Below are 21,953 nucleotides of genomic sequence, written 5' to 3' on the forward strand. Positions count from 1 at the left end.
ACACACACACACACACACACAACAGAATTTTCCACTACAAACATGAGAGGTGGGGGTTTTAGGGGGTGAGGAGGGGAGAGTAGTGGGGTATTCTGGGTTCATTGGACTCAGTGCCAATTAGCAAGGTTCTGTCGCTGAGGTGAAGCCATGTGGAAAATCCGTCCATCCGTAGTAATGACCGCACAAGGAAGATGGTTGCGGTAGTACAGTGGTAGTACAGTGGACATACAGTCCCAGTAGTACAGTGGTAGCACAGTGGACATACAGTCCCAGTAGTACAGTGGTAGTACAGTGGACATACAGTCCCAGTAGTACAGTGGTAGGAAACTAGGACTCTAGTGTTTGCATACTCCTAGTAATACAGTTGTTTTTACAGTCATAGCACAGTGGTAGTAGTCCCAGACTAGTAGTACAGTGGTAGTGAAGTAGAAGTGGAGTGGTAGTACAGTTCTAGTAGTACGGTAGTACAGGGAAAGTACACTGGAAGAACATTCATAGTAGTACAGTGGTAGTACATTCATAGTACAATGCATCGTAGTACGCTGTTAGTAAATTCATCATAGAATACAGTTGTTGTACGGTGGCAGTACATTCATAGTACAATACATTGTAGTACGGTGGCAGTACATTCATTTTACAATACAGTCGTAGTAAGGTGTTAGTAGTACATTCATAGCACAATACATTCATTGTACGTATAACAACTGTACTGTCAGCACAGTCGTAGTACGGTGGTAGTACATTCATAGTACAGTACTGTCATAGTATGGTGGTAGTACATTCATAGTACATTCGTAGTATAGTAAATTCATAGAATTATAATCAAAGTGCCGTAGTCGTAGAACGGTTGTGAGTAGTGTTTGTTCAATCTGAGCATTACAGTCAGAGAACGGTAATGGTACAGTCCAGAGTACAGTCACATGTTTATAGTCTTTTATTGGACAGAGTCTTAAAGACTTTGGCCCACTCTTAATAAGAAAGGGAAAGGTCAAGCTCTGTGTGTAATTACCACGGTCCAACAACCACAAGGTGAAATCCTCCTCTACTGTTTTTTAGCCTTTGGGGATTTGAGTTTTTTTTCTTCTTCCTCTAAACAGCCTAAACTCAAATCTTTCCAGCGTTGTCAATCGATAATCGAGAGCACTACAGATGTGAATGGACTGCGTGCACAAACAGTCTCTCAGGGGGGTCATGGCTATGTCCCTCTCTCCACCGCCCCTCTTTTTCACTTTTTAGGAGGCGGACGCAGTGGAACCAGGAGGAGGAGGTGGAGGACGAGGACGAGGACGAGGAGGAGGTGGAGGAGGAGGAGGAGGAGGGGGGGGAGGAGGAGGAGGAGGGGGGGAGGAGGACAGGGGGGGTGATTGTGCTGGCGCCTGTCTCCAGGACCAGCTGCCTAGCAACCGTAGCCGAGTAGAGTTTGTGGCTCGGTGGCAGAGGCCTGCCAGAGACAATGCTGGCCGGCTCACATTACACTGAAACAGCAAGAGAGAGAGAGAGAGAGAGAGAGAGAGAGAGAGAGAGAGAGAGAGAGAGAGAGAGAGAGAGAGGGAGAGAGAGAGAGAGAGAGAGAGAGAGAGAGAGAGAGAGAGAGAGAGAGAGAGAGAGAGAGAGAGAGAGAGAGAGAGAGGGAGAGAGAGAGAGAGAGAGAGAGAGAGAGAGAGAGAGAGAGAGAGAGAGAGAGAGAGAGAGAGAGAGAGAGAGAGAGAGAGAGAGAGAGAGAGGAGAGAGAGAGAGAGAGAGAGAGAGAGAGAGAGAGAGAGAGAGAGAGAGAGAGAGAGAGAGAGCGAGAGAGAGAGAGAGAGAGAGAGAGAGAGAGAGAGAGAGAGAGAGAGAGAGAGAGAGAGAGAGAGAGAGAGAGGGAGAGAGAGGGACGGAATATGGGAAGACAGAAAAATGGCCGCAGTCGATGGGGGGCGGGGGGGATATCTTTTCTGAGAGCAACCTTCTGAGATAACGAGTCAGAAAGCCACATACGAATGATATACCGACAACTCTCTAGAAACATCTTGGTAGTGTTGCTGTTTTCTGGGAAATGTACCTTCCAGCTGTGTGTGCTGGAAGTATCTGGGTGTATCGGTGACCATTTGTTTAGGTTTGGGTTTCGCTAACTGGTAGCTACATATGCGTAGGTAGCTAGCGAAATAAACCGCCTGTTAGAAGGGGGCAATTATCTGTGGCTGTTAGCAATGGTAATCGAGTAGCGCACAAATAACATCAGTTTAAGAAAGCGGGAAGGATCATTTAGTTAATTACATCAGAAAAGAACCCACAACAATGTTCCAATGTTGGTCATTCCCCACCTTGTGGGAGATTTAAATAGCTTGTAGTATTTAGCTTTTACAGATTTGAAGTGTAAGTACTTTTGGCCTACCTCGTTTATGAACTGTGCTATATAAATAAAGTTGCCAAAATTGCCTATTATTTCCTGTGAAGGAACTGTGTCAGCTTTGCTGTCTGGAGGGAGAATGCATGTGCTTAATTTGATACTGACGATGGATATGAAGAACTCAACTACAGCCTATAGCATCCACTGCAGTATGTCGTTTGCCAGACTCTAGTATGGTTTGTGACGAGCAAGACGAATTGAATGGCTTAGAATTGGACCAAAGCACCATAGAACAGGGCTGTGCAATTATCTTACATAAGTATATTAAGTATATATTTCATTCATTAAATGTTTTATAGGAACAGCTGGATACATATTTGTACATTCTTTTTGTTTTTATTTTAACATTTTGTGTATTTTCTTAATGGGAAATTTCAAATTTCTCATTTGCAAAGTGTTTTTTTGGGAGAGAAATGCTGAATAAATGCATCGTGTTTTCAAACTCAAAAATAATCGTTTGAATAATCGTGATTTCCATATTGGCCAAAACAATCGGGATATGATTTTTTCCATAATCAAGCAGATTATCGTGATTTTGATATCGTGACTAATCGTAATCGTAATCATAATCTATTATGGTTAGGGTTAGGGTTAATAGAACACAAGCCCTAACAACTGCGTTAGACACCTATCCTCCCATCTAAACAACACGTTCTACATTCTAGGTTCTAAGATCTACATTCTGCGTTCTACGTTAGCAGTGTGAGCAGTCGTAAATAAATTTACCTAACTCCAGTCCTTACTCTTTCACCTAACAAAATAATCAGTTTTTTCTTACACCATATTACAGCAGGGGTTTTCACTGTGTATTATTTTATGGTCATGTAAAAACATGAGATGAAAATAAAACCTATGACATATCGTTTTGCGACCTAATGACAAAGACTCAAACAAGACAGAGTTGCTAGGGTGATGGCAAGAAGCCCCCTATATACATCCATTATATATAGGATCCAGATAAACATCCATAAGCACCACAAGTCTGCAAGTCTAGCCGGTACCCTGCCTCTCCATTCCAGGTGCTTCTCAAATCAGCACACAGATGAAATCTAATCAAATAATTTCCCATGCACGAGAATCACAGCAAGAGTGGGACGGTGCGCTAGCACATTAACGGCCTGTTTCAGCATTCAAAGGGATCGATGTGGGGGTCGAAAATGATGCCAAATAATTAGCTTTGATTGCAAAAGAGGGGGAAAATAACAAGGTGTGGAATGGCAGCCCTTTGATTAGGCTGGGTCCTGTTCTCCTCCAGCTCATGTGGAGTTGAGCGAAGATGCTCTGGTATAACACATACATGTTTGACTTTAATTAAAATTCAAATTGTTTCTTACTTATTGGTTGAATTACATTCTAGGAAACATTATTTTGTAATTAACAAACAACTGAAAAAGAAAGCAAAATCAAAATCAAAATAAATATCCTTATTCCCTCCTTCTAATCCTACTTTACATTAACACTGAAAGAGTAGAATTTTCCATCAATCCATAAAACAACACACGCACACACCACTAACACAATTATGGATGCAAACTGTCAAAAGTAATTTTACATCAGGCGAATATCGAATAAACAATGAGAAAAGCACAACAAACGCAGTCAAAATTGTCACGTTAAAACAATTGACCTCAGCAGCTTTGGCATTTTCCAATAATGAAAAGGATTGATCGATTCAATGCTCAACCAACATAGCCTCGTGGAGACGAGCTAAGGCTCCAAGATATCCTATGTGTTTAATACGATGGGAGTTAAACTTTCTAATCCAAGTGTAATATAGTGTTTCCCTGTTCCCAAACAGTATTTTACCCACACTTTTGGAGAAAGTTGGCATCCAAAACGAAACTGTTGTAGATACAACTGCACGCGTAATGAAAAAAAAAAAGAAAGCAATATTCGTGAACTGCATAGCAAGTAAACACTGGCTTTGAGCGCCGACTGCTTTCAAGATGAATGCTCAATTCATATAGCAGAGATCAACATTATCAGACTATGAAATGTTGCTAACTGCTATTGTGATTAATTACTAATGCATGTAACCGACAGCAACAATTATAGGTCTATGAATTTTGTTTACCGGTAGGGATTCAATAAGCATACCGTGCGTTGAGAAACGTAAATAGGCTTTTAAATATACCTACACCTCCGACATGGCCTTCAACAAGTGACCATGGCGACGACAACAAAGATACTTGATCGTCATTGGGGACAATATTCGCAACTAAAGCCATACTGAATCTACCCTGTTGCCAATTAAATGTATGCCGCTTTTTCACAAAACGGAAATCGTGTCGTGTGTGTACAGTTCGATGCAGCTCCATGATTTGTAATTATATGATTGACATAAAGTGTAAAAGGACATTAACTGTCATGTGTTCTGCATCCGACAACATACATTTGTTATCCATTTCAATGTGTTCTTTCTGTTTGCTTTGCTTTCTGTCGTACGGGGTTCACATCGTCGTTACATGTGTTGCTTAAACAATACATCCCCCAATCGTTCTGCACCACTGCCCGACAAGGGGGAAAATTACCGGCTGCTGGAAAGCAGTCTTAAAGTCTGTCTCTATGTTTGATAGAACCCCCAGGCCCTTACCAACACATACTGGTGGTACTAGGAGGAGCGCCTGGGCTGGTTCTTGCTAGAACGTATTGAATGGGAGTCCCAGTGGAACCTGGTGGAGGACAGGTCCATTTCCCTGCGCTGGTCCTGAGTTGGGCGCCGCTTGGACAAGCCGGTCCTTCTTAACAAGAGCGTCGACTTCTTTTGTTCATACACTTCACAGGCTTTTTTCAGAAAGGAAGTGGAAGCACATTAATAAATGACTGGTCCATAATGCAAACCTGCTAATTGGTCACGTACAATTGAATTGCTCTCTCTCTCTCTTGCACACTCAAACACAGAAAAAACACACAAACACACAAACACATACAAATTAACACACACCCACACACACAAACACAACACAAACAAAGATTCACACTTGCTGGCCAACACACTGACACTCACTGGGCCATAATTAAGTTTGTGAGACTCACGTAGTGATAGAATTACAATATCTGAGGCGTGGTATAATAGAGGGCTTGGATCTTAAGTTTTAATTTAACAAGAAATGGTTGTGAGGTAGCGGGTGAGGGGGTGATGGGGTCTTTTCCATACGAAGCAGATTCTTGCTCTCAGCGAGGACATGGATGCGTCTCAGAGTGCGGACGCAGCAGTATACTAAGCCAGCGCGAGCCCAGAGCTTCACAAGATAGCGTTACATCCCGCCGGGCTCTGTCATAGTTCACAGCGAGGGCAGATCAATTCCCAATAAGCATCGATGTCCTCTAGAACGCTGATCTCCAGCCGCTAAACAAATCCCTTTTCGCCTCCTTGAGGCCTCCATAAAATACACACAACTTGGCTGATACTAATGCTTCAGGGATATAGATTTGTTTTACGAGAGAAAGAAACCAAGTCTAACCGCCTCAGAACTCGAGGTGTTTTCAAATGTGCAAGTCCAACGCATTCAACACAACAGGATCTCCACACAGCTTCAACAACATTGGTACTTGGAGCATTAACTATTTTCACAAACCCTAAAAGGAGCAGTATACAGATGTCAGCAACCGATTCAGTTATGCAAAGAAACATTAATATTTTGCGTACAGCCTAAACAGTACGGCTCTCATTGTCAGCACTTCTCTGTCTGAGAACAGCCTGTTTAAATGAGTAAATCTCTGCACGCACACCGCTCCCGCTCCTACAGCTATACAGTATTACATAACGGAGCAGAATCAGAGAATCACATGGAAGTGAGGTACATTTCCCCGACCAAGACATCTGGAATATTTCAACTAAGTCACTCTCTGCATAATAGCCTCTATTTCTGTTACAGTACAGGCTTGTATTTCTAGCTTGTTCGTTCCCTTCTTAACACTCAGAATATCAGTACCATGATGGAAACGGGGCCGAGGACATGTCCTTACAGCCAGTGCTGCGAACATGAAAGGACACAAGGGCTTCTTCACGTGAGATGGTTACTTAGCGATGACTGACAAGTTGTCTTCAGACTCCTATCAATAGGAAAGCAACCAAAAGGTCTTCACATCGCTGTCTTCCTCTACCTGTAGAGCATGATGACAACAACTACGACCAGGGTTAAGGGGTTCTATTCCTACCGCGGCCCACCAATAATTATGGCTTAGACCTTATTCAACTAGCGGCCATATTGGTGGGTTGCATTGTTTTTAATTCGATTTCCCCACTCCATAAGCGTTTCCGATGCATTTCCGTTTAGTTTCCATTTGCACCCAATCATACACAATGGTCGCTCGGTGAATAAGGTATATTGTAAGACATTATTTTGAATAAAAGCATTCCCACAAAATGTAATATACTGTATATCATTGGATGGCAACATTGAGGCCTCATATTGCTATGGAACAGACCTCATGCTCCTAGGAATGGGACGGTCACTGCTCACACTTCCGGTGAATGAGTAAGCAGCTTCCCCAGGGAAGCTGATCATTGATCAGAATATTAGGTTGAAGCGTTATCGATCAGCACCTCATAAATCCTTAATTGGGATCATTCTCTTTGTCGCAACTCAACCTGGGCAAACCCAAGTTGGTTTGGTCGTTTCTGCATTGTTTGAAACTCAGATGGCTGCCAAGATACTTTGCTAAATATATAATTCTCCCAACATGACACTTTTTGCTGTGTAACAATATCTGCCTGAATAAAAATAACAACCGGTACACCTACTGCTGGACAAAGATCTTCTGACAGCAGAATCCCACCAAAAAGACTTTAACCTGGATGCTTATTGTACTCCACTGAAAATATAACATGATATTGTTAATGGATTGTATGAATGTATTATTATTACTCAAATGCAACTGAACCATGAATGCTGAACTTTACAAGAACATTGCCGATTAGGCTCAATGTCAAGATACACTGAGTACACAAAGGCGAAAAAGGGGTACAGTGAGATTAAAGTTAAGTTGGGGATCCATCCATATAAAGGTAAAGTACTAACCCATAGACGGTTGTCTGGGCAACGTCAAAGTAGATAGAGGTACACAACCAGGGGCCACAGACAAAGGACAGACAACCGTCAAGATGGCAAGGATTTGGTGGGCCCTTGCTGAAGTATTGCCTCCCTAATTATACTATGCCCCTACCTCACTAACCTTTTAAACTCCTCACCGTCCCTGGAATGTTCCCTCCGCCTTTGAAACTGTCAACCCAATCCCCCAAAAAACGACTAGCCTTCATCCTTCCTGAATGAACTCCTATTGGCTCCAACATACCGTTCCTCTCAAAAACCCTGGAATGCCTAATGTCTCCACACTCCAAACTCCAAACCCACTTGCACTAACCTATTTGAACCCCTCCAGTCAAGATTTTGCCCACTCGCACGGCACAGGAACCGCACTCCTCAAATAACTCAACGACCTCATCACTTCCGCTGACACCGATGCCCTTAACATCCTCATCGCCCTCCACCTGAGTGCAGCCTTCGATGCTGTGAGCCACAACATCTTGCTCACTCGACTTGAAGGCCTCTGTATTGAAGGCACTGCACTCAGCTGACTCCAGTCCTGTAACAGACCATGCTTAATCTCTATTCATTTCTACTCCTCGGTCTCATCCAAAGTCACACAAGGCGATCCCCAAGGCTCTGTACTTGGCCAACTCCTCTTCGTCATTTCTATCAACCCTCTCAACAGACACCACCATTCCAACCTGGATTGCACTGCCATGCCGATGACACTTAGATTTACATCGGCACCATTCCCCCTACAGACTAAAAGACTGGACGCAACAACAAAAGATCATTAAACTCAACAGTGACAAAACTGAACACCTCATTATTGTTTCCAAGTCCCCGCCCAGCAGAACCCCACCCTCACCATTCACGGCACTACCGTCTCCCCTGCCTCCCAGGCATGCAAACTAGGATAACTTTAGATCCTTGTCCTCACCTGCAAAGCCCTTCAGCAACTGGCTCCCCCATATCTCATTGAACTCCTCTCCCCCTTTTAACCCGTCTCCTTCCTTCAGATCCACCTCAGCTGGCCATCTCTCCACCACAAAGTCCAATCTTGGTAGTTGTGAGGACATAGCCTTCTCCATAGCTCCCAGGTTCTGGAACTATTCTCTAGTGCCTTATCTTAACCCACCCAGTCCCCCCATCCACCCGTGTGTGTTTGTGCTGTCTGCCTGTTATCAGTTTCACAACCACCACCTCTCAGTGTAAACAGTCTTATAGTCAATTACAATACTGCATTTATAGATTTTCCAATCTATAAATGTTCCAATCCTCCTAACTATAGGAGGTTTGAATTCAATATCTCTTATTATTTTCCAAAGTAAATATCTTTAAATGCATTGAGCATATATGAAGGAGATGGGAATGACCAGAATACTGGTGAAATGCACATGGTACATGATTCTGTTGTCAGAATGAGGGAAAGTAGGACTTTATGAGGTGATAAGACTATCACCTTAATACTTCTCAGGTTTGTACAGGAAAGACTTGAACGGTTAGGGGTTAGGGGTTCTGCTGGAACAGGGACGCATACACAAGTGGTAAGTGTTGATATATCACGTACGATAATAATGATCATGGGTTTTTCAACACAATATTATTAATTATACATCACAATTATATTTGTATTCATCCAAATAATTGCTAAGTTACAACTTATAAACAGTACAGTACAACTGAGGCCTGAGGACCAATACATGTAACAATACTATTATTATAATTACAGATTTGTATAATCTAAATTTTCATCATTTTAAGAGCATATCTTTAAACCATAATACAATTCGATTGTTAGGACTGGGGTGATGCCCTATGTCGATGAAGGTTTTATTTCATATACAATACCACTCAGATGATAAATGATACTTATCTAATCATCTTGTGCACATACAGGGGGATGGAGCACTATCGAGTGTTAATCCATAAAGGCTGGCTGGGTGTGGGGCGTGGGCTGTATATATATGAAGAATTCAGAGCAGTAGTGGTGAAGGTTTGTTTGATTTACTAAAAATGCAGAACCCCTTCTTGTCTCAAAGATGATTCATAAGCTTCGAAAAGACACAGTTGTAATATAGCTCAAAATCGGATGCATTCGAAAAACAATGTGGGAAGAGAAAACAGCTGAAACAATACATTGGCAAAGGTCTAATAATTTACAAGGAATATCCCACGTTCAAAAACGGCATACACATACGTCTCTTGTAACACAGACAGAAGAAGCAGGCATAGGGGAAAGAGGTGATGGATGGATATTGGAGTAACAAGCAACAAACTGTTTTCCCCAAGGTCACAAAGTAATGCAATTCAGTTTGCTGAGATGCAAAGCATAACGCCAATGACTCAGATCAGATTACTTCAATGCGATTAGATAAGACGAGCGTGAAACATGTGACGCGTGCAGCACAAATGGCTGAAAATGTACCTCTTGTAGGCATGCATGTGTACGTCTCAATGAGCTGACGGTAGTAGTAGTTATGGCCTTTGGAAATGGGTCATGTCTATATCAGCATTCACAACGAGTGGAGAACGGGGATAGCAGTGTAGAATGCGGTGAGACGATGAGTGCATACGCAAAAATCGGTAAGTAGCCTTAGTTAGTAGACGGTGATCACTGACCACGGTACCGATTACAACTGAAGGGGAAGCCGGTGATCGCCCGGAACCCACCGGAACCAACAAAAACACCCGAATAGCTTGAAAATCCCGTAAACACACTGCTTTCTTTCATAGGCCTTTGCTTCACTGCGACTCATCTACAGTTTTCTTTTAAAATTTGCATTTTCCACTCGCACACACACACACACACACACACACACACACACACACACACACACACACACACACACACACACACACACACACACACACACACACACACACACACACACACACGAATAAACCTAACCGCCACCACTGCCGTTGAGATGAAAACTGTCGTGTAACGCTTACCTTGCACCCGAACATGAGCGAGAGGGTTCGGTTGCTGCAGATGACCTTACACTGGCACATCACGGGCGAAAGACACTTTAAATTCCTCAGAGGTAGCGACGACATCAGCCCTGCTCAGACCATGGAGCACAAGAGCTCACCGCGCGCAACCACAGCAAGGACGGAAGAAGCGGGAAACCAGAGAGCTCGTGAACCGCTTCTCCAAGGAGAAAGCCGTGGGTGCTCCTTGACCGTAACTAGCGAATAGTCGCAAAACTTCTTCAGCTCAGTGATGTCTTTAAAGTTTAAACCGGTCTGATGGCACATGGTGAATGAGGTCTATGATCTCATGGTGAAGCGGCGTGAACGTAAGTCTACACAACACAATCACTACTTGTCAAATGCCCGTCTCTCTCTCTCTCTCTCTCTCTCTCTCTCTCTCTCTCTCTCTCTCTCTCTCTCTCTCTCTCTCTCTCTCTCTCTCTCTCTCTCTCTCTCTCTCTCTCTCTCTCTCTCTCTCTCTCTCTCTCTCTCTCTCTCTCTCTCTCTCTCTCTCTCTCTCTCTCTCACACACACACACACACTCTCCTCGTCCCCCATCCCTCTCTCCTCACTCCCTCTCTTTCGCTTGATTTGATTGACCGTAAAGTGTGTAACATATGCGCGGCTGGAATGATCGGGAACCAATCAATTAAGTACATGTACGACATGTTAAAAGGAAATCTTTCGGTTTAAATTACGAGGAATAAAATGAATAATAGATTAGCTAACTAACTAAAACAAAAATAAGCATATTTGATTGTAAATGGATGTCTAGTCGTTGCACGGTCACAACATGACTTACAGTGAAGCATTGTATTGAGGAACAGCGTCCCCTCTCGGACTAGTAGCGAGTACATGGAGGATCTGTCCATGGTGCTGAAGAGTCATCATAGCAGTCTCCTTCAGTATTGAACGACTCCAAAATATCAGTTAATATGAAATATAATACCAAATCTTATCCATCATCCAGCTGTAGTTTCACTTAATCAATTAAGGCACACACAAACACACACACACACACACACACACACACACACACACACACACACACACACACACACACACACACACACACACACACACAGACATACACACGCGCACACACGCGCCCACACACACACACACAAACACGTAGGCCTACAAACAAACCAACACAGTAATTCTGTATTTGTGTTGGCCTATACAAATATATATAGCCTATAGATATATAGATTAATCAAAGCATGATGCATGGATAAATAGCTAGTTATTGCTTACAGAGACCGCCTTTTTGGTCCTAACTGGGCACAATGACATAACTTCCACCACATTCATCAGTACCTCATTTTGAATCGATTCTCTTGGCGTGTGATGACAGAATGAGCCACCGGGGGGCGAGATAGCACCAGGTGGCCGCTATTTAAATATTGTGCATTCATCTCAGGACCGACTGCGGAGTCGGGCGCAGCGCACTTGGGTGACGTCAGCGCTCTGATCGATCCGCCAGAACCACTTGGACCCCCCCCCCCCCCCCCCCACACACACACACACACACACACACACACACACACACACACACACACACAAAAACACACACACACACACACACACACACACACACACACACACACACAAAATCACACGCAAACACACACACACACAAATACACCCACAGACACTTGACAAACGCACGCAAACACACACACACACACACACACACGCACGCACGCACACACACACACACACACACACACACACACACACACACACACACACACACACACACACACACACACACACACACACACACACACACACACACAAAATCACACGCAAACACACACACACACAAATACACCCACAGACACTTGACAAACGCACGCAAACACACACAGACACAGGCACACAGACACACACAAAATAGACACACAAATGTGCGCGCACAAACACACACACACGCCAATATGATGCTCATATACTTATTGAAAAAAGATTCTAATCACCATTACACTAGAAAAGAAGGGACACACATCAAGTGTCCATTGTGTACAAATTTAAATATGAATAAACAATCTAATGATATCTAATAATGAAAACTACAGTTAGGCTTAATCAAGATATGCTAGAGGTCTGAAACAGGAAATTGATTCTTTTAAAGTCCATAATGATGGACAGTGTGTGTGCTCGCACCTGTGTGTATGTGTGTGTTTGTGCGTGCGTGCGTTTGTGTCTGTGTGTGTATTTCAGTGATTGCAGCACCAGTTGATAAACACATTCACACTAGTGTTGTAGGCCACACACTTGCCAGCGACATTCTGTCACTGTCTCTCTCTGTCTGAACTGCTCAAATCTTCCCAAATCATACACCCAGCTGTTTATCTACTGCTTGGATTTGGAGCCAGATAGTGTTTTTAAATGACCACTGATGAAACACTGGTCTGCTAAAGTGGGCCTTAGGGCTGCATTATAACTTGCAGAAATCCAAATTCTCAATTATACATAAATACTATGTTGAAGTACTTAAGACAAATGGCTGGAATCATGATCATTTAAAGAATATTCGTCCAAGTGCAGATGTATAGTGTTGTCTGGTCAAAGGTCAAGGAGTGGCTAGCTAGCTAAGCTAGTGTTTAAGCTAGTGTTTAAGCTAGTGTTTAAGTGTTAAGTGAGTCTCAGTCAGAGCTATAGCCATTGTTACCTGAACCAACCAGTGCAGAAAGGCCAAACTTTTGATGTGTGGGTTGAAGGCCATTCAGCCTAGCATGTGAACATATGAACGTCTGTACTTCAAATTACGTTTTTCTCGACCACAGAGAAACAGGGGAGATCGACTACTAGACATCACAGCAGAATATTTCATGAAGGTTGTTTTACAGGACAATTTGTTACATTACATTATTTTGAATGGAAACAACGCTCCGATATTTGCATCATCAAAGTTCTTACTAGGTATTTCCTGCGTTTCCAAGTCCTTTATTCTTCATGTGCCTGATGTAAAAGGACCTTTATTTGCCGAGATCTTTGCACCGCAGAAACAAGTGGCTGAAGGAACCTTTTAATCCCCTGAAATGTAGTTCCTGGGACTAACAGTTCCAGGTCATTTTGGTTGAAATCACAGCTTTAAGCATGTATTGGGATTACACCCCACCAAACAAACACAACTAAACACATACACACAAACACACACATATATACAGACACACAAACATCCCTTTCAACTGCAGTCATACGCAGCATACAGGCAGCTTTTATTTTACCTCACAGTAAAGAAGAGAGAGGGCTCCCATAGTGAATACAATGAGCACACACACACACAAACACACACACACACACACACACACACACACAGAAGTTCACATTTCCACTGCAGCACAGGGAGAGAACCCCCTCCCCAAAAAAAAGAACCAGTGTGTTTCCATGACAACATCTGCAAGGATGGGATGGGAGGGGGGGACCCCCAGAAACATTCCACTCAATCAGCAGAGCACCCTGATCCCTTATCACCACCAATAGCATTTATATAGGAGCCCCTGCTCTTTGTCTTGGTTTAGTCACTATACAGCACACTCTTCTGTCCAACGCCACATACAGTACAATCTAGATGCTGATGCTGACATTTAGGCGACGGTATAGCAGCCAGGGGTCATCCTGCTCAAGGATGCCTACAGCTTCTTAGGCTGTGCACACTGGGGGATCAAACCTGGGACCTTCGGCCTGGAGTTGAACACACCCAGGTCCTCGACTACAACTCAGACCCAGAATGGTAATAATAAATGCTGCAAGATTTACCAACAGAGCCCAAAGAGAGAGAGACAGAGAGAGAGAGAGAGAGAGAGAGAGAGAGAGAGAGAGAGAGAGAGAGAGAGAGAGAGAGAGAGAGAGAGAGAGAGAGAGAGAGAGAGAGAGAGAGAGAGAAATGGGGATCGAAAGAGAGAGAGGAAGCGAGAGAAGGAGGGAGCCAAAGAGGGAGAGAGAAAGAGAGAGATCGATAGAGAGAGAGAGGGAGCAATAGAGAGAGAGAGAGAGAGAGGATAGCGCTGGTTAATCTAGCAATCCTCGTAGGAGGAAGGGGAAATACCTGCAGCTTTAGCTGAGTAAGATGCTCTCTGGTCCCAGTGGAGAAGGAGGGAGAGATATCCACTACACCTTGATTACACCTGCACTCCAGAGCCGTATCTACAGTTATGTTTCAGCGCTTCTGCACTGTAACACTATGTAGTATAACATGAACAGTAAGTTAGGTTTCAGATGTACTACACTAACATAAACGTCTAGGGTTAGGTTTCAGGGTTACTACACTGTAATTCTGTGTAGTATAACATAAACAGTGAGTCAGGTTTCGGATGCACTACACTGTAATACTTTGTAGTATCCCATAAACAGTGAGTTATGTTTCAGATGTACTACACTGTAATACTGTGTAGTATAACATACTGAAGTTATATATCCGGTGTACTGTACTGTGTAGTATAACATAATTATAGAATTATCATGATGTACTCATCAAAGAGATAGGGTGTTGTATTGTTTATCAAGAATTCAATTTGAAGTCCTAGTAGATACATGAATACATCTATAGCATAAATTATTGTTCACACTGCACGGTAGGAAGATAGTGCAGTACTGTAAATACTGTACATGTTTAAAACATCTCTAGAGTTTTTTGAGAACTATATTTCATATACAGTAGATGTATATTATAGAGTGGTAGTTTTATATTGGCTGCAATATCTGCTCAAGCAAGTGTGACATTGTGACAATGGTCACCCCTCACACTTGCTGCTATGGAACCCAATGTGTCCCCTGCCAAAACTGATGTTTATACCTATTAAGCACATAGTATCAACAGGTTCTGTTGTAGGAATCATCTCAGTCCTAAACACCTGCAGCTCCATCTAAAAAGAGCTGCTTCCGTAACTTAAAGGTTACATGGCATGAACATGTATGTTTTCTAACATGAGGTTTTCTAACATTAATATGAGTTCCCCTAGTCTGCCTGTGGTCCCTCAGTAGCTAGAAAATGGTGTAAGGTGAAAAACGTGCAGTAGGTATCCTGCTCTGCCTTTGAAAAGGTACCTCCCCTTTATCTCCTTTGCCCACTCAGAGAATTTGGCCCACCAATGAGACAATGAACTACGACCGTGCGAGCGCCACATGTGTGTGTGTTTGTGTGGGTATGTGTGAATACACACATTGTAGCGAAAGTGTTGTACACTTCTATGTTATTTGGATAACCGTTCTGCTGTTGGTGTTATGGCGCATAACACGTCGGGCTCTCTGACGTCTCTGGTATTGAGAAGAATGGGGGTTATCTCAGCCATGGTTGAGAATGAATGTGGGGAAAGGAACTTTGGCGTTGACTCCCTGAAGTAAATGAACCGCGACATGGCGGAAAAAGGGATTGTTGCCCGCGATTGTCTCCCGCCTTAGCCCCGCTTCCCACTGCCTGCTGCCCACTGCCCGCTGCCAAGGCGGTTGTGCCTCGGCAGCGGGGAAGCAGGGCTCTGGCGGGAGACAATCGTGGTCAACAATCGTGGGCGAGCATCCCTTTCTCCTCCATGTCGCGGTTCAGTCTACGATTGATGTGGAAGTGGAAGAACCAGAGACGTCAGACAACCCGACGCAGTCGTTTGAGATTAATAATATTGTCTGGAGGCGCACATAGCTTTTTGCCGTGATAATATATATTATATGATATAGATATCTATGTATAATATTATATTATTTAGATATCGAGCTCCAGGACTCCCATTGGAGCACCCGGAGTGTTCTAGAATATTTACAGAATACGGGGAAAAGCGGTGTGAGCCTCGTCATTGTGATACATCCACTGTAAAAATGAGCGCATGGTTTCGTGGCCGCAAGCTGTTCAGGGCCACACCCCCTCTAAAAAACGGCCCGTTTGTGGATAGCTCATTGTGGGACTGGCTCGTAGTGGCAGTAATCTGCACCAATGCTGAATTTCTTAAACGTCTTCAAGTACTGTATTAGGGGCCCACTAACAGCTATATAAAAGTATTCATAAAGTAGCATGCCATGGGATCTTTAAAAAACTACGTTCTAGATAGGGAAACCAATCAAGCAGCATTGAATGTGAACGTTCATTAGCTCCATTGTTCCTAGTCATTGCTAAAACATATTTTTAATTTTTGGTTTGTTTGTAATGATTTATACAGTACACATTCGGTTTGACTGTTGCCTTTACAGCTAAACATTAGCTTATTATGCAGACAACAAGAACAACAAGAATAACAACCTCAACAAATGTATCTTATATAATAAAGTGACTGGTTGCACCTCTGCCTCAAACCTCACAAAAGTGTTTTTATTGAATGAGCAAATCACAAAACGTTGAAGGAATTATTCTAAGGAATATTCAAATACTAATATTACCATAATGATTGAGTAATACATAGGCAATCCAAGTTGACTTACAGTTAATTCAGATCCATGTCATTAAAGAGCAGGTGCAGGGGTTAGGAGCTTCTTGCTATAAGCTGCCGCCAGTTAGGCTTCATACATTGGGGATCGAACCAGAACCTTACAGATGGCAGCCAGCGTCGCCACTACACAATACCAATACTGATATCGTTATTATAATCAGAACACTACCACTAATACTAATACAAATATAACACTTATACTACGGGTAATACCACTAGTAAAAGTAGCACCAACAGCCAATACACTTATTAATAATGCAGTATATTTATAGGGCACTTTTCAAGTTACAAAGTGGTCTTGGTAGTTGCCATATCAACAGCGAGGCTCGATATTACACAGCCAATCCTGCGTGAGTACAGTTGTCATGGCATTTGCTTGTTGCGCTAGGAGTCAGATTTAGCTCCATATCTAAAAAATCACATTTACATATGATTAAGACATTTCGGATGGATCTTCACAGATACTGAAGTGAGAAAAGGAACCACGTCCTTCTGATAAAATGGCTGTGCTTCTCCCTTCTGTCCAACTGTATTTTACACACAACCTGCCATTCGTTTTATTGCTTCATTCTCCTTTACTTCACATCTCCCCTCGTTTAGTGTTGTTTGTGGTTTGTTTGGAGTTCATACTCAAATCTCTTAATTTACAGATTATTTACAGCTCACGTCTGTTCAGCTGTAGTACAAAGAGGTAGTTTAGTCATTCTAATAGTCTTAGGTTTGTATTATAGTGACCGTAACTACAGATCAAGCATTATTTTGAGAAATCAACTCAATGTAACTTGTGGGTGGAACGAGTGCACAGTGATGAGAAAGTCCTGGGAAGAGGACCACTCTGTGAGGAGTTTGTTATTTACCTGTTCACTTGGGTTTTCTCCAACACCCTAAACACATTAAAGTGTCCTGGAGTTGGTCCCTGGGCGTCATAGTAACGGCTGCCCACATCTCCTAGTGCTATAACTAGTGATGGGTTGAATACAGAGAGCTAATTCTGTTGTGTAATGACAATAATAAACATTGTTCTTAAATTAAAGGTGTCATTGGAAACGCTTAAATCAGTGAAAAAAAGACATTATTCTTACACATATTTTTCTTTTTCTTAGCAGAGGTATGTAGGAGTAGTGGCTTAAAAACATGACTTATAACCTATGTCTCATTGGAAGAGCCCTTCGTTTGAATGCTTTGTTTAATTAAACTGGTGTAGGATCTACATGGTGAATCAATTCACATATTAACAACATACCACAGTTACATCCCTTTAAAGCAACACAAGCCTCCTTTTAATAGGCTTATACAAGTGCTCATGGGAACACTATAGGAAGGAGAGTGAGTATGAGTTTAGAAAGCAGCAAAGAGAGAGAGAGAGAGAGAGAGAGAGAGAGAGAGAGAGAGAGAGAGAGAGAGAGAGAGAGAGAGAGAGAGAGAGAGAGAGAGAGAGAGAGAGAGAGAGAGAAACCACTCCGCTCCCTACCATTGAGTCAATGATTATTTCACAATGAGTGTCTCTATATTCTGGGAAATGTGTCTTCCTAGCAGACACCACTCTCAAAGGTCGTAGATCAGCAATGCATTTGGGTTTCATTGTGAATACCTTAATGGCTTAATTATTTTTGCAAAGGTTTTCTTCTCAGACCAATTTCAGCATGTTAGCTCCACTGCTAACCGTGCTGAAAAGCTACCTTACTATGGGTCCCTAGAGCGGCACGCGTCCTCACAACCCCACGTCCTCACAACCAGACATCCTCAAAACCACACGTCCTCACAACCATATGTCTTCACAAATAAACGTCGTCATAAACACACGTCCTCACAAACACACTTCCTCATGTCTACACATCATAACAACTAACCACCCTCACAACAACACGTCCTCGCAAACATACTTCCTCACAACCCCCCCGTCCTCACAAACACACATGTCCTCGCAAACACATGTCCTCACAAACACACATCCTCACAGACACACACATACTCACAAACACACGTCCTCATAAACACACGTCCTCGCTAACGCACGTCCTCATAAACAACACATCCTCGGAAACACACGTCCTCACAAACACACGTCCTCACAAACACAAGTTCCGGATTTAGAGATATGAACACATACCAGTGCAGACGTAACAGATGCATGTGAGAGAGATGCAGTGTCTGTGCACACATACAAACACGTGTGCACACACACATGCATACGAGTAAATAGACACACAAATGCCACCCTTTAACATAGACAAAAACCTGATAGACATAAATGTAAACTGTTGATAAACGAAAAGTCAGTTCTAGAAATTAGGCTAATTCAAACTGAGAACGTCATCTAAAATGCATTCCTTGAAAGTCATAAATCCCTCCCTACAAGTTTTTTGGGTATGAAAGAATAAATGAATACAATAAAATTAAATACATTACGCACATTTATGCACGCAGTTCAAGCAGGCATACATCTGGTTGAGCAAACCTATGGAATCCAAAACCAAAACAAGAACGCACACTTAGAAGCTGAGCTAAATAATTAAAAAATCAACAAGTCCGACACGAGTTCTCTGTGCACATACAAACACGCAGAACACATGAGCAGAACACATGATGAGCGGAACAACGCACACACATACACACCCACATGTGCCCGGCCCCCCCACCCCCTCCACGCCTCCAAATGAATAACCATGAACATACAACCCACACGCCAACAGCCACATCTCCATCTCAGAAACCGTGTTCCCAACACGCAAACACACAGACACGCACACAGAAATATGGAACAACTGCGTTTGTTTCATACACACAGGGACAGACAGACAGACAGACAGACAGACAGACAGACAGACAGACAGACAGACACCGACACACACACACACACACACGCACATACGGTGCATACACACACAGACATCCCCACCACCACCAGAGCCTCGAAGCAGACTCGCTCATCATGTCAACACAGCAAGCGGAGGACAGCAGCAGACAGCAGAGCAGGGTACATACAGGTAAAGCCACCTACCACACACGGACAGAGGGAAGGGATGCTACTGCGGCCCTTCATTAGCCAAGAGACGGAGGACAAAATCCCCGGCTCTCAGACACCCGCAGTACAGGAGGAGAGAGAGACAGAGGAGAGAAACGGGAGAGAGAGAGAGAGAGAGAGAGAGAGAGAGAGAGAGAGAGAGAGAGAGAGAGAGAGAGAGAGAGAGAGAGAGATGTGGAAGGCAGGGGAGGGAGGGGGAGGTAGAGGGGGTGGGGGAGGAGAGGGAGAGAGAGGGAGCGGGGGGGATGTCGTAGCAGATATTGAGAGAATTGGACGAGTTTTCTCGTCGCCAGAGTAGGTTTTGGATATTATCTTCGTGTCAAAGGGAATGGTTTTTCAGAGCCGAGAGAGAGTGAACAAGAGAGAGAGAGAGAGTTAGAGAGAGAGGAAGAGGGTGGGAGAGAGAGAGGGAGGCTTCCGTGACTCATAGAGAAGGTTTGTCACGGCGGGTGAGGGAGGGAGGGTGAAAGAGGGAGAGAGAGAGAGAGAACAAGAGAGAGAAAGAGACAGAGAATCAGAGAGAGAGACCTGTATGTTTTAAATCTACAGGCGTGTTGATGACTGCCTCTGTATGCTCCCTTTTCAACACACCCACAGGATACGGAGCAACTCTTCCCCAGCACACGTACAACATGCACCTCCCCTCCTAAACAACTGCTCCTACACCTGCTCTGTACAAGCCATGGAAACGTTCTGACAAGGATATGGCCATACAAGGCTAATTCTGAATGCATGCATTTGGGTGCGATGACGTCACACCTGTACAATGAGCAGAACAACATAGAGATAGAGATGTAAAAATAGAACTACAATTCCCAGAACAAAAGTGGAAGATTATCCAAAGAGGGGGGGGATAGGCTACAGATTAATGGATTCTAGTACACATGAATCCCAAAGCGGGACTGTCACTCCCAAAACACAGATGCTGCCCTGCAACACCACTGATGTTTCAGTCTCTAGCTGTTAGAAGAACAAACAACAACAACAACATATGCAACTACACGACTTATCTTATTTACAGGAAGTCACTGGAGAATAACTTTGCAAGTTAATCTGAGTTCTGTTTGTTTGCTTCAAGAAACCATTTCAACCAGTTTGTTTTAGGTTTTCCTTTTTTACGCCTGGACCTATTGAAGCAGTGAATGGAGCTACTGAATAATATATCTATATGAATGCATGTTGAGTGATGGTTTGTGTTGGTGCCGTGTCACAAGGCACTCCTAACTAATAACAGAGCAGGAGATTCGCTGAATCACTCCACTGCATATTTTGGCAGGGAAACAGAACTATCCCACATTCTTGCGTGCCTGGAATGTAAAAAAAACATATTGGGTTCTGGAATGCTGAAATGGATTCATGTCTCGGCAGCTTCGGTAAAGTGAAAAAAGTAAAACGTTGTATATAATGTAGATCTCATGTAAAAGAAACACAATATGGGTCTCTTATTGAAATTTGCTTTTTTTCCCTTATTAATTTTCCTTATTGATATGTTATATTTCAATCAAATATAAAGCCAGATTAATGAATACATTTCAAACTAGCTTGAATCAGCTTGAACCAGCTTGAATCCGTTTTCACTTGAACCACTTTAAGCCATCTTGGATCCGTTTGGACCTACTTCACCTAGGTTGAACCAGCTTAAACCTGCTTACACTAATGTGGACCTCCTACAACAAACTTGAACCATCTTAAACCAACTTGGACACATCTGGATCTTTTTGAACCAACTTGAACCAGCTTAAACCAGCTTGGACCTGTTCGGACCTGCTTGACCCAACTTTAACCAGCCAAACCTGCTTGCACCCATGTGGCCCTTCTTGAACCAACTTGTACAAACTTGGACCCGTTTTGACCTGCTTAAACTAACTTAAACCAGTTTGGAGCCATGTTGACTGGCTTGAACCAGCTTGCACCAACTACAATTGTTTGAACCCAATTAGGGCTCGTTCACACTGGATCAGGCGTTCAAACTGCTATGTAACCTGGGAGTGACACTCCATGGCCCGTTTGTGTGACGTCATGTTGTGACCTTAAACCACTCCTTCATGGCAGGGTGCTCCAGCTCTAGAGAGGACAACATGGCGGCCATCAGTCTCTCCACAATGCAA

General features: G+C 43.2%; 1 protein-coding gene across 5 annotated transcripts in view; it reads right to left on the bottom strand.

The window, feature by feature from the left end:
• dlg4a (discs, large homolog 4a (Drosophila)) overlaps positions 1-21,953 on the bottom strand; it is a 69,554-nt gene that overhangs the window by 31,964 nt on the left and 15,637 nt on the right. For 2 of the 5 annotated variants that reach the window (XM_030362271.1, XM_030362269.1), the window contains exon 1: positions 19,822-19,936. The exons of 1 other annotated variant lie outside the window; for it this stretch is intronic. In XM_030362271.1, the coding sequence (XP_030218131.1) occupies positions 19,822-19,863 (42 nt within the window). In that variant the 5' untranslated portion in view covers positions 19,864-19,936. Of the gene's footprint in view, positions 1-10,377; positions 10,770-19,821; positions 19,937-21,953 lie in introns of those variants that run through there. 2 more of the 5 variants (XM_030362268.1, XM_030362267.1) reach the window with 1 other exon arrangement.

The sequence above is a fragment of the Gadus morhua genome, chromosome 7 (genome assembly GCF_902167405.1).
Source record: "Gadus morhua chromosome 7, gadMor3.0, whole genome shotgun sequence".
Lineage (NCBI taxonomy): Eukaryota > Metazoa > Chordata > Actinopteri > Gadiformes > Gadidae > Gadus > Gadus morhua.